The 16212-nt window shown below is 46.2% G+C and overlaps 1 protein-coding gene across 5 annotated transcripts in view; it reads right to left on the bottom strand.

Moving 5' to 3' along the window:
- Positions 1-743: 743 nt before the first annotated feature.
- MOV10L1 (Mov10 like RNA helicase 1) overlaps positions 744-16212 on the bottom strand; it is a 179531-nt gene continuing 164062 nt past the window's right edge. For 3 of the 5 annotated variants that reach the window (XM_077169223.1, XM_077169227.1, XM_077169226.1), the window contains 4 exons: positions 10406-10513; positions 9572-9709; positions 9320-9411; positions 744-1537 (listed from right to left, as the gene is read on the bottom strand). In XM_077169223.1, coding sequence (XP_077025338.1) covers positions 1462-1537; positions 9320-9411; positions 9572-9709; positions 10406-10513 — 414 coding nt within the window. In that variant the 3' untranslated portion in view covers positions 744-1461. Of the gene's footprint in view, positions 1538-5116; positions 8984-9319; positions 9412-9571; positions 9710-10405; positions 10514-16212 lie in introns of those variants that run through there. The other 2 variants (XM_077169225.1, XM_077169224.1) reach the window with 2 other exon arrangements.

Here is a 16212-nt window from a genome sequence, read left to right as displayed (position 1 = left end):
CTTTCTCGATACGGGGGACGTGGGACGGGGTGGGGGGCACGGTCGCCCGAGGGTGGGATGGGGGCGGCCCTGTGGGGCTCCGGGAGCGGGGCAGGGAGGACGGCGGCGCCCGCGGTCGCACTCGGGCTGGGCTGTGACTGGGCCGGCCGCACCCCAGGGTCGCGCGTTCATCCCCGCGGTCCTGGGCGTTGCGCCCAGTGCAGGATGGGGGCGCCTCCGCGCACCCCTCCAGCCTCTTCCGGGCCGCTTCTCTTCATCTCCCTACCCAAGCCTGTTCGCACTGCGGGTTCTGTGAACCCCCTTACCCTGGGGTGTCGGGGTATGGGCAGGGAAGAAGACACCCCCATCCCGCACCCCCGGGGCCGCCGGCACCCTTCCCCACTGCCCCCGGCCTTCCCCCAGTCCGCTCCACTGCGGCCGTCGTTCCCTCCCCATCATTTCCATCCACTTGCATCACTCAGCAGGTATTCTAGGAACCCGTGTCTACACCAGCCCGGGGGTAGACTCTGGGGGTCACAGTCCTTTGGCTGGGGGTGGGGTGGGGTGTTGGGGCAGGACCGCCTTCCCCTGGCTCCGGACATCCCCGCGCCGGCGGCCAAGGCAAGATGGAGTGGTTTCAGCCTTTTCCCTTCAGCAACGAAGTCATCCCGATTACATGAACATAGAGATATTTGTGTAAGTTCTTTAAAAATATTTAGTGAGGACGTTCACCCAGTGACACGTCCAACCCCAGTTCCTGAAAGGGACCGGGCTATGCCTGTGGCCTGAGATGGGACCGTGATGCCAGCCTGGCCTTTGCATCCTCTTCTATTCCTACTTTTCTCCGGCATGACCATATCTTTGAAGATCAGTCATATTTCTGAAAGAAGCCAGGACCCTGGCTCCCACACATTTTTTATTCCTCACTCCCTGCTTAATGGACTGAAGGCTACCTTGGACTCCTTAGTATCCCAAATAACCTCACACATCCCTCTGAGAACTCCTGTGTGGGATTGCTGGACACCTCTCCTTGTTTCATTTAGGATGCCTTTCCAGAACGGCTGTGCCACCCTGCACAGCCACCATCAGGAAAAAGGAGGTTCCTGCCACACACACACACACCCTTCTTCCTGGTTCTTGGCATTCTCCACTTTCTAGTATTGCCACTCTTTTGAGTTTCCCCCAATAGTTCTTGCACATTGCCTGTTCAAATCCTGTGTCCACATTTCTGTGGGTTTCTGCCTTTTGCTGCCTTTGGCAGCAGCTCCTCGCAGGGATACTGCGGACGTTAATTGGCTTTGCTACTTTCATCCATGGGCTCTGGTTAGAAATCCTTAATTTTTATATAGTCCAAGTCATCTTTTTTCTTTTCTTTTTGGCATTATGGTTTGTGCTTTCAGGTTTTCTTTAGGGAGTTGGAGAGAACTTCTGCTTTGCCTCTAGCAGCTTTGTAGTTTATTTTTCACATTCAGTTTTTTGAAGCTAACAGGCCTCTAAGAGGTGGAATCCACCTTTGCTTCTGTGTAGCAGCAAATTCAGACAGTTCAGCTGAAGTAGGCTATAATTTGGAGATTTAAGAAGATGATTGTATCAGACAATTGCAATCCAAATAAATTCTGTCAATAATATCTCATTTTAGCACACAAAATTTTAGCTAGAAGACCATTGTGCTGGTTGGAAAGGAAGTATGCCCCCTAAGAAAAGCCATGTTTTAATATAAATCCCATTTCATTAAGGTAGAATAATCTCTATTCAATACTGTATGTTTGAAACTGTAATCAGATCTCCCTGGATGATGTGATTTAGTCAAGAATGGTTGTTAAACTGGATTAGGGGACGACATGTCTCCACCCATTTGGGTGGGTCTTGATTGGTTTATTGGAGTTCTATAAAAGAGGAAATATTTTGGAGAATGAGACTCAGAGCAGAGAATGCTGCAGCATCACGAAGCAGAGTCCACCAGCCAGCGACCTTTGGAGATAAAGAAGGAAAACACCTCCCGGGGAGCTTCATGAAACCGGAAGCCAGGAGAGGAAGCTAGCAGATGATGCTGTATTCGCCATGTGCCCTTCCAGCTGACAGAGAAGCCCTGACTGTGTTCGCCATGTGCCTTCTCACTTGTGACAGAAACCCTGAACTTCATCGGCCTTCTTGAACCAAGGTATCTTTCCCTGGATGCCTTTGATTGGACATTTCTATAGACTTGTTTTAATTGGGGCATTTTCTTGGCCTTAGAATTGTAAACTAGCAACTCATTAAATTCCCCTTTTAAAAAGCCATTCTGTTTCTGGTATACTGCATTCCAGAAGCTAGCAAACTAGAACAACCATATAAGCAGGTGAGAACACAGCTTCATTTTTCTCCATAGAGTGAATTTTCCAAAGACTACCCCTGTGTATGTTAGGGTTCTCTAGAGAAACAGAATCAACAGGGAACACTTGCAAATATAAAATTTATAAAAGTGCCTCACATGACCATGGGAACACAGAGTCCAAAATCCACAGGGCAGGCTGTGAAGCCGAAGATTCCGATGGAAGGTCTGGATGAACTCCACAGGAGAGGCTTGCCAACCGAAGCAGGAAGAGAGCCTGTCTCTTCTGAATCCTCCTTAAAAGGCTCCCAGTGATTTGATTAATCATCACTCATTGCAGAAGAAACTCCCTTTGGCTGATTACAAATGGAACCAGCTGACGTGATCATGATTTAATTCTATGAAATGTCCTCATGGCAACAGACAGGCCAGCACTTGCTCAACCAGTCAAACAGGTACCACCACTTGGCCAAGTTGACACATGAACCTAACCATGACACCGTGGAAGAAGGTACCCTTTCAAAGGTCACCTGTCATAGCTGAACTGCCTATCTGTTATGTGTCTCTGTCTGCTCTTCAGTATCTGCCTCTCCATGCACTTCTATCAGTCTGTTTTATACTGATGGCTGTGTAGAACTTATTTTTTGGTTGAGCAAGGACTCCTTGGTTCTTCTTGTTCAGTAATAATTTAGGTCTTCATTATCTTTACTTTTCCATATACATTGTAGAATGAGTTTGTCAAGTTCTGGAAACAGATCTAACTTGAGCACTGATTAGGAGTACCTTGAATGTACAAATCAATGTGCGTAACATTGAATTTTTTTCTATGTTGAGTCACCCATGAACATAGTCCATCTCTGTGTGTAAAGGTCATGCTGCACTGCTTGCTAGATGACTTCCCGGATACACTATAGTTTTGAACCTATTTTCTGTTGTCTAATTTGGCTGGTGACCCTGGTTTGGAAGAAAACTAGGTCTCTAGATGTGACTTTCTGGAAGCTGTGGGGTGCCAATGCCCAGGGACAGTACTGAGGACCCCCAATAAATGCTCCATGGGGAGTGAGTGGGTCTCACTTGGCACATCAGGGAGGAACGCTCACAGTAATTGTCCCGGGTTCTGGAGGGAGCGGCCAGAGCTTGAATGTGGCAGGGCCAAGTACTGGACCTCAAGCCCTGGACCCTGGGCCCTCAACCCCAACCCTGCGCTGGCGCTATTGTCTCTACTGCTATCCTCATATCCATCTTGTTTCAGTCTTATATTATAAGTAATATTTTAAGTAATATTATAAGTAATATTTTTCTGTCAAGATATGAACTGTTTGTAAAGAAGCAGCTACTTGATACATTTCCAATTCAGTTTTGTTTCCCTGTGGGATGTGTATGAAAATCTATAATATATGTGTCATTTTGATTGAGTACTTAAAATAATTATAAGGATAACAATTCAGATGTAACTTATTTAACAAATAAAGCCTCGTGACTTCACAAATTTAAAAAAATGAAAATCCCAATGGGGATATGCATATTTTGTCTTGGAAAAGCAGAGGAAGGTGAATGATAAAAGCTCTTGTTCAATCAGGATAGGTGAGGCCATGATGCATTAATAAACAGCCCCACTTTGTAATGGGTTGAAACAGCATGGGTTCAAGAAATATAAATTAAAACCACAATGAGCTACCACTTCACCCCCACTAGGATTAGAAACACTGAAAATAACAAGTGTTGATAAGGATGTGGGAAAACAGGACCCCTCATAACTTGTTGATGGGAATGTTGGTGGGGTACAGCTGCTGTGGACAAGTTTGGCAGTTCCTCAGAAAGTGAAACATAAAATCCCTATATGACCTGGCACTCCCATACCTAGATACACACCCAAGAGAACTGAAAGCAGAGATGTGGATAGATATTTGTACACCAATGTTCATTGCAGCATTATTCCCAATAGCTAAAAGGTGGACACAACCCAAGCGTTCGTCAACAGATGGATAAACAAAATGAGGTCCATCCATACTACGCAATGTTATTTAGTTGTAAAAAGAAGTGCTGGTTCATGTTACACCATGGATGAACCTTGAGTGAAATAAGCCAGATACAAGACCATATGATTTCTCTTATATAAAATACTAAAATAAGCAGTGCCACAGGGACAGAAAGCAGAATAGAGGTTTTCAGAGTGTGGTGGGGTGGGGAGTTATTGCTAAATGAGCCTGTCATGGATAGGGACAGGTGTCAACTTGGCCAAGTTGTGGTACCTGTTCATCTGATTGGGCAAGCGCTGGCCTGTCTGTTGCAATGAGGACATTTCATAGGATTAGGTCATGATCACGTCAGCTACATCCACAGCTGATTCCATTTGTAATCAGCCAAAGGGGAGTGTCTTCTGCAATTAGTGATGCTAAATGCAATCATGGGAAGCCTTTTAAGGAGGACTCAGAGGAGACAGGTTGCATTCCTGCTTTGGCTGGTGAGCCTCTCCTGTGGAGTTCATCCAGGCCATCCATTGGAGTCATCGGCTTCGCAGCCTGCCCTGTGGATTTTGGACTCTGCGTTCCTACGGTCACGTGAGACACTTTCATAAATTTTATATTTGCAAGTGTTCCCTGTTGATTCTGTTTCTCTAGAGAACCCTAACTAATACAGAGCCAAATTTTGTTTTAGGATGATAAAAATAGTCTGGAAATAGTAGACAAAGTTGCACAGTATTGTCAATGTACTTAATGTCAACAAATTGTCCACTTAAAATGGTTAAAATAACTTTTATGTTATGTATATTTTACCACAATTAAAATAAATTGTTAAATACAGAAGAGAGGAACAGCATAGGGTTCAGTGACCCAATGTGGTGGTGGCAGTTGCTGGGAACTCTGTCCATCCTCCCCAGTCTGGGGCCCATGGAGAGAAGGGGAGTGAGGGCAGCTTCTGCTCCCATTTCAGGGTCCAGTGCTGGTCCCAGGGCTTCAACTTGGAGTGTGTGTGTGTGGGCATGCATGAGTGATTGTGCCGTGGAGAAAAGCTGAGAGCATTTGTGATTCTCAGTTTTCCAACACAATGCATTTTGCATTAGGGTAAGATTTGTGGGGAAAGGGGGTAGAACTGGGCTTCTGGTTGAGAAAGGGTGGCATAGTTGAGCCCTTTTCAGTGGCTAATGGAGGTGTCAAATCAGGGGAGTACAATGGTATTGCTTTAAAATGATAATTTTTACAATATGTTGCGAATTTAACACGAGGAGCTTTAAAAATGGTGAGGGAAAAGTTGAGACAACTTAAAAACGAGTTATATTTTACTCACATTATTCTGTAATCCTATAACTTCCCTAATTAAGACAAATCAAATAATAAAGGAGAGTGAGGTAAGGGTTTCCAAATTCTGCTGAAGGGATGTCCCTTGTATAAGTACACCTGTGCAGGCCCCACATGCCTGCAGCTGCAGGGGCCTTGTACCTCTGCTCCCTCATGGGCAGGGGCCCCCACAACAGGCATGACCCCACTGTCTGCCCGCTTCCCCTTCTGTGGACTGGCAGCCCTCTGTGGGCAGGCCCTGGTGCATTTGTGCTACCCACAGGCAACCGAGTGCCTGCCCCCTTCCTCTCCTCTCCCACAGGTCCAGGACCCCCAGCCCTTGCCCTCCATACCACAGGCAGCACCGATGCCTTCTCCTGGAAGAACCCTTCCCCACCCTGGCCTTCCCCAACCAGCTGGGAGTAAGTTTACCCTTGTTTGAAGCCTCTGCACTGGTCTACAGGAAGCCACCCACCTTGCACTCACTGCCATGTCTGGTCAAGTGAGTTTCCTTCTGTCCCCAAGGCCTTCTTGGTGCCTGGCCTCTTCTTAGCCCTGTTTCATAGCACATCTGTGCCATCAGGAGCTCAGCAGTGGACATCAGATCACAAGATGGAGGTGGCAGCCACAGAGCACTGGGAGCCACGCATCCCCTCTTGCCCATCACCCAGCCTTGACGCGGGGCCCTGATCTCTGCTTTGCCCCCTCTGCTGCATGCCCTGTCCTGGTACACTTCATAGAGGGGCTGGCCCAGCTCTTAAAAACTGGCCTTCCAGCTCTGGTTCCCAGGCTCGGAGAGAAGTGAAGGAGTTGCAAGGATTTGATGTTACTTCTTTTGGGAGCTCTAGGTGTGGCCACTGACCTCTGTGCCCCTAGGCCCACTGGGTGGGCATTGGCTGCATCAGGCCCCCCAGCACCTGGCAGTACTTCCTGCCTGAGTTGCTCACACGGTTTTCTTCTTTGGTTCTCCACTGAGGGGGAGCCAGGGTTGTCCCTGTCAGGTATGTGCTTGGGGACAGAGGCTGGTGGCAGGAACTCAGCTATGGTGCTGCAGCAGCAAGTCTAGGCCTGCCCTTGGCTCAGGCTGTATGCCTGCCCCTGCCATCTGTCCCTCTTCCTCTCACAGGCTGTGCGGCTCCATTCTCCTGGCCCAGCACCTGTCCCTGTGCCCATCTTTCTACCCTTTTGCTCGCCTGGCCTTGTCAAGGGAGAGTGGGTCAGAGAGGGGGCTCACATGGGTGCCTTGTCATGCTGGGGCTCCTGTCAGGCCGGAGAACTGGCTCAGGACCCCACCTCTCATACCAGACCCCCCTGGAAGCCTCCAGTCCTGCTGTGGTGGAAGCCCATGGCTGGCGGTCTGTAGGGTCCTTGGGGGGCCACTCCATGTCCAGGCTCCATCTCTGTCCTTCACACCAAGAGGGGGGCCCAGCCCCTCAGCTGCTCCTCATTCTCCAGGCTGCCTGTGGGTACACCATGCCTCTGAGAACCACACACTCAGACTGCATCCCTGGGGCTTGCACTGCAGCACCTGGTAGCAGGTGCTGTGACCCCCTATCCAGCCAGGATGGGTCCAACCTGATGGTGTCCCGGATGCCCTGGGGTGTGTGTGACCCTGCGGCATGGGGGAGCCTCTCTTGTTCCGGGGTTTGCATCCAGAGGATATTGCCAGGAGCCTTTTCATGGGCAAGGTCAGAGGGTAGTTTGGGCCCAGTGTGACTTGGACTTGCAGCCACCAGCTCAGGGAGGCAGGTCCTTCATCTCTGTGGGTCCTCCAGGCAAGGCCGTATGGGCTGCAGACCCCTCAGAGGCAAGGTGGGCCCTGGAGACTCTGCTGCCGCTGCTGCCTCTGCCCCTAGAAGAATGTGCGCATGTTTGAAACCCAACAGCTCAAATGAAGACTGTGCCAAGGCCCAGCTAAAGCTTCCTGCCAGGAGCTGTGGGAGTGTGACACTGGGACTTGCAAGCTTCCCTCTCAGCAGGGACTTCCAAGGCAGTGCCTACCGGCCCAGGGGGTGGTGTAGACACCAGTCCCCATGACATGGGAGGAGTGTCTTTATGGCTCTTTTCAAGTAAATGATTTGTGCCCTCCAGGAGATCTAGGGTGGCGGAAGACCACACTCCTTTCTTCTAGGTCCCTGGAAAGGAGGGCAAGTCCCCCAGGCTCAGGTCAAGGCCAGCCCAAAGGCCATTTCTGGGTTCCCTGGCCAAGTATGGCTTCCATGGGGAACAGAAGGCACAGGCAAGGTCCACCCCTCTCCCCAAATGGGGAGGGTCCTACACCTGTGTATGAGCCCTGAGTATGTGCCTGTGCCTATGGGTGTGTGAGGGCTGTAGTCCACAGCTGCCCTGGTCAAGTGGTGGCCTGGTCTTCACATCCCATGCTTCCTCCACCCCTTCCCCCAGCCTGTCTGCAGCAATGGTCTCTTCCTTGCCCCTTGGAGGCAGCTGTCCCCAGCTCAGGGGACTCTGCCCTGCCTCTGGCACACAGATTGCTGCTAGGCCACCTCCCTCAGGCTCAAACTGTGTACTCGAGACTTCGGACAATGTGCACTCCCTCCTCCGCTGCCATTCTGGGCCTGCTCACGCTGCTGGTTTCCCTTCAGCTCTGGCCCCCTGTCTCACTGTCAAGTGGGCCAGCCCTCCACATACACTTTCTTTCTGGTCCTGGCAGGTGCACCTGAGGACAGTGCACCAAGACCCTCCTGTGGTACAGGGACTGCACTACCCATAAAGGGCCACGCCAAGGTAAGATGGTGCCTCCAAGATTTCCCAAGGACCTGCTCCCAGAGGACCTGCTACCTGAGATGTTGCCCTCTGCATGGTGCCCTGTGGGGGGACCAGGGGGCACCAGCATGACCCCCCAGGATGCTGGGTGCTGAGCCCTCCCATGTCCCAGTGTGCAGGAGGGTCTGGATAACCCCCGTAGCTCTGTGGAGTAAAGTGGGTGGCGAGGGAAGGCTGCAGAAAACGTGGAAGATGGAGTCAGCAGGCCAAGATGCAGGCCACGCACAGCACAACTGTCCACCTGGATGTGGTACCTTTTCAAGGGGAAAGCCACAGCAGGGTGTCCACTCATGTTTATTGAAGTACTGGGCCAATAACTGCACACACATGTGCTCTTGCCAGGGACAGGTGAAAGGGCTGTCACCACTCCTGGGCTGCCTGTCCAGGCACAGGTTCAAGGCTCCAAAACAAGGAATGAGGGAAATCATGGGCCAAACAAAAACAGCAACATGGGCTGGGGCCAGGCCCTGAATGTCCACAGGGTGAAGGCCTGTTCTCAGTGGGAGCCAGGCACCCCGTGACGAGGCTCACCGACATGTGCAAACAGGAGAGACTCCTGCCTGTCCACTTCCCACCAGGTCCTGGTGCACAGCTGGGCGGGTTGGACAGACACACCAGGATCTAGTCACAGCTGTGGACAGGGGTAAAACAAATGGTAGGGTGAGTGAACTGGGGCTTCCTGGTTCACAGGGACTGTGTGGTGGGTTGACCCCATTTGTCTTCCTTTCCCAATGTTGCTCACACAAAGTGCAGTTGTTCACAAGCGTCAGCTGTGCATGGGAGAGTAATGGGGACCCCAAAGGTATCCTGTGAAAGCCCTATGGGCGCTTGTAGGGGAGGCCAGGGGAGGCCCAGGGATGTTGGGCTGGGGTTCTGCTCCTCAACTTGGGGTGGAAGGTGGGTTGGAAGCAGCACTGAGCAAGCCCTAAAACCAAAAAGACCTGAGAAAGATAAAGAGTAGGCTCACATGTGCAGGGACTGCAGCTCGGGAGGCAGGTTGCATCCTGTGTAAACGCCGCTGGTAATACTGTACTCCAGTAGAGCCCCGAAGCAGGGATCCTGGGGCAGACAGAAAGGAGCTGGCCTGAGGCCCAGGAAAGGCCCCTGCTTAATAAAGGGAGGGATTGTACCCCCAGGAGCCTGTGCCTGCAGCTTCTGGGGAACCTGAGGGAACCTTCTCCTCAAGCAAATCCCAGCCCCACAACACATACAAACTCACCCTGACGAGAACGTGAGGATTTCCCAGCACAATCAGCAATGCTTTGGGTCTTGTAATTGCAACGTTAAATCTCTTTGAATTGGATAAGAAACCCAAAAAATATCTATCATCTTCAAATCTGTCTTCATTTGATCGTACCTAAAAAAACACGAAGATTAATACAAAATACAAAAATGGTAAAGTTAATATTTTAATTTTTCTTTTGGTGTGGAGATAATTTTTAATATGTGGAAAGGGCTTGGGTTTATAAAACTCAGGAAGCAGAGTCTTTCATCATGGTCTCTGTGTCTAAATCAGGAGCCTGTCCAGAGGGCCCCAAGCGCTAACATACTGCTCATCACTATGCAGTAGGGTTTTAAGTCAGTCTTATTTTCTCCTTTTTTAAAATCTGAATTTTCTAATGTATCTGCAATTAACATGTACTCTTTACTAAAGATCATGCACAAATAAAAAACAGTGCAGAAGGCTGAACTTGCCAGGGCACAGGGTGGCTGTACCCGGCCCTGAGCCGGGGCCCTGAGTCCCCTCCTTTCCCATCTGGCCCCACATACTTGGCCTTTTCTAGCAAACTTGCCCTTCTTCTCCAATGCTTTTACCATTTCTTCCTACATTCTTCTCTCTCCTCCCATTTTTGTCTCCTGGACTTTGAGTTGTTTAAAAAGAACTGTTCACAGTTACCCATCTGAGATGCCCCCTGGGGCATGGGAGGAGCCCCTTCTTGTTTCTGTGTTAGTGTTCAGGCTCTGCCAATTTGTGTCTGACTGTCCTGAGCACACAAAAATCAATGACTTAAAAACTATACTGGGTATCCCCACTGAAAACAGGAATACTTACAGTTGAAATGATGATAACCAAATACTCTTGTCCTTGAAACTCCTCTACTGATCCAACCTTTATATCCATTAGATCAACATTTCGCAAAAGAATTTTGATTTTCTCCACCTTAAAAACAGATTTCATAAAAGAGTAACAATAACTTTATAAATCTGGCTATTTCTTTACATATATTACAATGTAAATCAAATGGTAATAAATTATGCATTATTGTTTTTCAATTCTCTATATGCCATCAAATTGAAGATGTTCTTGATTAGAATACAAATCCTGATTTGAGACATATTCAACTGAGGGAAAAAGACCAATATATCCCAAGACAGCAATGTTCCAGGTGGAAAACATTCCAAGCTCTCTCCTCCCCCATAATACATTTTGTAAAGAAATGAGAAGATATTGCCTGCTTTTTAAAATCGATCAACCTGTCTAGGGGATGGTGCCCTAACTCACATGGGCCTATCCAGGGGCACAGGCCCCAAGAAGTCCAGGCTCAAGGGATGGAGAGGAGTGGGAGGCCAAGCAGGCCAGGGGGAAGGAGTGGCACTGCCCCAGTGCGGCCTGAGCTGCTGCTGATACAAGAAGAGGCTTGGAAATGAGGGCTGTGGCTGGTGAGGAGGGGGTGCAGGCCACCACCAAGACGAAAGCACAGGAGGAAAACCAATATTGGGAAAAGCTGTCCACTCCTTTAAAAATAACTTGCTTCTGAACAAAGGGAACTAACAGGGCAAACAAAAAAGGACTTTCAAGCCAGTATGGTAAAGATCTTCAGAGACAAAGGAAAGAATAAAACTCATAAGTGGAACACGTTATGTTACTAAAAAAAGAATCTATTTGAAATTTTAGGAAAAAAAGCTGAGTAGTAAGATAAAACTCAGTGGACTGGAAAATGCTCAACTCTCCCAGAAGAGACTTAGAGAACAGGGAGATGTGCAAATAGAAGGACAGATAACATGAGAGAGAGGAGACGCCAGACCTGAAGTCTGGACTAAAAGTTGGAAATGCATTTAATAGGAGTTACTGAACAGACTGGAAGCGATGATGGGCACTATCTGGGGACCAATCAGGAGACCTCAGACCCCAGGGTGTGCCAGGCACCCACAGGGTAATGGGAGCTCACTGAGATGCCTGTAGTGAAATTATAGAACACTGAGAATAAAGATAAAATATTAAAAGCAATAACAAAATATGTATTACAATAAAATTAATAAAAACTATGCAGAAAGTTTATTTCTTCGCATAGCACATGCGAGAAGTCTTTGGGGAGAAGTTATCTTCAAAGCATTGTGGGAAATCGGCTGTGAACCTCATAGTCTACACCCAACTCAACTAAAATTCAAGAGTGAGGTGCTTAGATAAATATATTTTAGACACGTTCCAAGATAATTTGCCATCTACACCCAACTTTAGTGGTTGAAAGAACCACTAAGGGATGAATCTCAGAAGAAACACAAATCCTGAAGAACAAGTGGGATGCAAGAAGCAAAGAGACCAGTAAAAAATGCTGCTTAATCATTGCCAATGGAAAAAATAATTTCTTTTGGAGAAAAGGTAGAAGTTCTAAAATTCAGAAGACAGAGCACAGAGCCAAGAATAGAGGCTTGAAGAATCACAGCCTGGGGTGTACCACTCCCCATAGTCACCTATTATACAGCTTGAATGAAGAGGCCTGATGTGTGGCTGCTGGTCTGAACTGGACATACAGTGCAGGAAGACCTGAACCCATGTGACAACTCAGGGCACATGGAGCCCTGGGTATGATGCATAAATGGTGATGGCACAGACAACCATATATGATACAGGAAAAGTAAAATTAGATCCTGCCTCATCTCATACTCAAAAGTACATTCCTTCCCTGGAGGGACTGGAGAAAAGATACGGAACATTAAACTTGCCCACCAGGGAAATCCCTGATACTGCCTCAAATGTTAGCGACTCCCAAGTCAACAGGCCAAGCCCTTGATCCTGAGGCTTGCTCTTGTGAAGCTTATTTATGTAGCAGAGAAGATAGTCTACCTGTAGTTATGCCTAAGATTTACTTCCAGAAAACCTCTTTTGTTGCTCAGATATGGCCTCTCTCTAGCTGAATTCTGGAAGTAAAATCATTACTGTTCCTACTATGTGGGACGTGACATCCAGGGGTGAAAATCTCCCTGTTAACATGGGACATGATTCCCACGGTTGAGCCTGGCCCTGGCACTGTGGCACCGACAATGCCTCCCTGAACAAAAGGGGGAAAAGAATTGTCACAAAGTAAAGTATCAGTGGCTGAGAGAGTTCAAATAGAGTTGAGAGGCTATTCTGGAAGCTACTCATACATAAACTTTAGCTACATATTGCTAATTACCACAGTTTATCAGATCTCAGCTAAAATTGTTCTGGTTAACCGTAAAGAACACCTAGGGCTCTGAGATTCTACAAAAGTTTCACACACTAAGATTACTTTCCAGAAACATACAACCTCCAGATGGATTCCTAGGCCAGGTAAATCCTGAAACCCAGAAGGGCCAGCCTCTCTAAGAACATCAACTAGTTCTATCCCCCTCTCTCATATTGTCAGTAAACTTTTTCAGTATGAAAAAGTTAAAAAGGCAGAATCCCAATACCTCTACAGATTGGGTGAAGTATAAAAGGAGAAGGAGGAGTTGTAACACCGAAGATAGGATTTAACTAATGCGTATGACTGCTGAATCATTACATTGATATTTCTTTTAGTCTCTAGTGTTGTGGAGCAGCTAGAAGGAAAAACTTGAAATAATGGAACTATATCCCATACCAAACTTTGAAATCTGTTCTATAACCACTTGCTATAATGTACTTTGAAATTTTTAACTTTTTTTGTATATATGTTATATTTCACAATTAAAAGATGTAAAAAAAAAAAACTAAAAAAAATTCCTGGTGGATTAAAGATCTAAGTGTGAAAAATAGGTCTTAAAACTTTCAAAAGAGAACGTGGGGATACACTTCATGACTTCAAGACAGGGATGTATTTCTCAGATGAGAAACTAAAAGCAAAGACTATAAAGAAAATAATTTCTATATTTGATGACTTCAAAATTTAAAATAGAAACATGGCAAAAGAAATGAAAAATGCACAGCTGAGATTTCTGGAACATATACACCTGCCAGACTTGATATTAAAAATTACAAGTTGGTAGCCCCTTCCCCCAGCATAAATGGTTGTCAACAGTGTGGTGTAACCCCCCAACAAAAAAGGCCCTCTGCCCCCAGGACCAGAGCGGGCTTTGCGTGAATTTTCACTTGGGTCAGAGTTGCACTACTTCAGCCCTAGTGGTCCAACCAAGTGGGTTTTTTATTTGGGAGTATTTTATCTAGAGTGTCACTCAAATGTCTTGAGATTTCTGGAGATCCTATTTTTATAGTTAGTCTTGGCCATGGCAATCAACTGAAAGAGGTACCCTTTACCTAAAAGCTGTTTGTGAAACTCAGCTTGTGTTTCCAGTCCTTTTATCACCGTCTTCTGCTGGTTCTGATGTAGTCCCACTGTTTCTAGAAGCCACTTTTAAGCATAATTTTTTGAAAAAAATATTTTTATAGATGAATACTCAGGCTAACCTAATGGATCTAATCATGGAATTTCCATGATTATCCACTTAAAGATCAAAGTATTATATGCTGTGTGCTTTTTAGATGTTAGTGCTATGAAGGCAAAAATGCTTTGTACATTGGTGTTCCTAACTTCCTGGGCACAGAGAACGTGAGCTTGTGCAAATGTAGACCAAAAGGTATCCTTTACTGTAATTATAGCATGTTGAATGTGTTTGTGCAGGGTTCTTTAAAAAATCCTTTCTGTATAAATCAATTCATTAAGTTTTCTGTTGGGATGGGTGTGAGTTTAGTAAAAAACATGACTGTAACTCTGCAATTTCTTCTTCATGTCACATCTCTTACCAAAATGCTCTAGCTCAGCATGAGTAGGAGGTAGCAGACAGCTTTCATGTCATCTGACTGGCTTTGTTTTAGTAAAATGTTTGATATAACATTACTGACCGGAAAGCATGTATGTCATGTCCCTAGAAAGAAGAAAAAACCTAGTTTAATTCCCAGCATGTATCTTTGAAAAAAAAAATTTTAAGTAAAAATAAAAATCTGTACTGACTTTCAAAAAAAAAAAATTACAAGTTGGTGAGAAAAAACACTCAAGATCAACTAGAAGTAGATAGACATGAGCTGGTGGTTGGCTTTTGGTTAACCAAGATGGAGGTACAAAAGGCTCCAGGCAGCCATTCCCCACAGACTCTTTGAACAACCAGCAAAAATTAACAGAGCCATGTTCCTCAAGACTCTGGAAAACAGTGAAAGCGTTGTAGTAATCAGGCAAGTACAAAATCAAGAAAATGCGACTTAAAACAAGTAGAAGCAGCGTGTGACACCTGTGCTGGCCCTTCTCCAACCCTCCTTGGCATGCTGTGGAGCCAGCTGGTGCTCTCATTGTGGGTCCCCAGCCCTGTTCTGGAGGGAGCAGATTCACCCCCATGTGTGTACCGGGGTGCCTGTAGTCAGTGACAATCTATCAGGTGGAGGCCTGAAAGGCAGAAGCAGCATAAAAGAGGGTTAATTCAAAGTGTTCTGTAGCAAATGATTGCTTGCACTAAGTCATACATAGAGTACCTTGGAGGGGAGAAATTCTGTTTAATAGGGAGCAGAGATGTCATTCAAAGTCTTATAAACAGGGAAATACCTAAGGCCATGAGTAAACATAACTCCAGGATAAGAAGTAGGCTCCAAGAAGGCTCTGTAAGGTGGAAAGGACCCTGAACTTTGCATTTGCCTAGGGAAATTTGCTTTATAGGAGAGCTGAACTCTGAAGGAGAGCACCAGCCAACACAGAGCCAATTTGCAAAGACTATGAAAGGTACCTTTTGCATTTGTTTGTTTGTTTGTCAGCTCCTATGCTCAAGGATATCTCTCGTCACATCCTTAGCTGACTATAAACTTAAGGAACAGACAGCTCAGTGACTAAATCCCATAGTTAAAACTTTAAAATCTTAAAATGTACACAGTGTGCAACAAAACATTACAAGACCAAACAAAAAACAAGACAAAACCAGGGAATGATGGTCTAGTCAAAGGAACAAGACAAAAATCCAGAAACCATCAAGAAAGAGGACCAGACATTAGACATACCAGACAAACACTTTAAAAAATGATGCTCGGTATTCTCAAGGAGTTAATGAAAAACATGGAAAAAGGACTAAGGATCTCAGAAATACAATCACTGAACAATATGAGAATCTCAATAAACAGAAAATTTTAAAAGGAACCAAACAGAAATACTAGAGTTGAAGAACACAACAACTGAAATGAAAAATTCCTTAGAAGCTTTCAAGAGGAGGTTGGAGGTGACAGAAGAAAGAATCATCACTAAAGTTAAAGACAAGACAATGGAAATGATTCAGGCTAAGAAACAGAAAGGAAAAAGAAGCAAAAAAGGGAACAGAGCCAAAGAGCCCTGTGGGCCACCATAAGGTCTAGCAATACATGCATTATGGGAATCCCAGAAGCAGAAGAGGGAAAGGGGCAGAAGGAATATTCAGATAGTTAACAGCAGAAAACTTCTCAAATTAAACAAAATACATGAATATGCACATTTGAGAAACCCCATGAATCCCAAACAGGATAAACACAAAGAGAACCATAATCATACTCCTAGTAGTCAAACTGTTGAATATTAGGGACAAAGAAAGAGTTCTGAGAGTTTCAAGAGAAAAAATAATGTGTTATGTTCGAGGGAGCCTCAATAAGATTAAGTGCAGATTTCTCATTAGAAACTATGGAGGCAAGAA

Source organism: Tamandua tetradactyla, chromosome 7 (genome assembly GCF_023851605.1).
Source record: "Tamandua tetradactyla isolate mTamTet1 chromosome 7, mTamTet1.pri, whole genome shotgun sequence".
Classification (NCBI taxonomy): Eukaryota; Metazoa; Chordata; class Mammalia; order Pilosa; family Myrmecophagidae; genus Tamandua; species Tamandua tetradactyla.
This window is presented reverse-complemented; position numbering and strand designations above follow the sequence as displayed.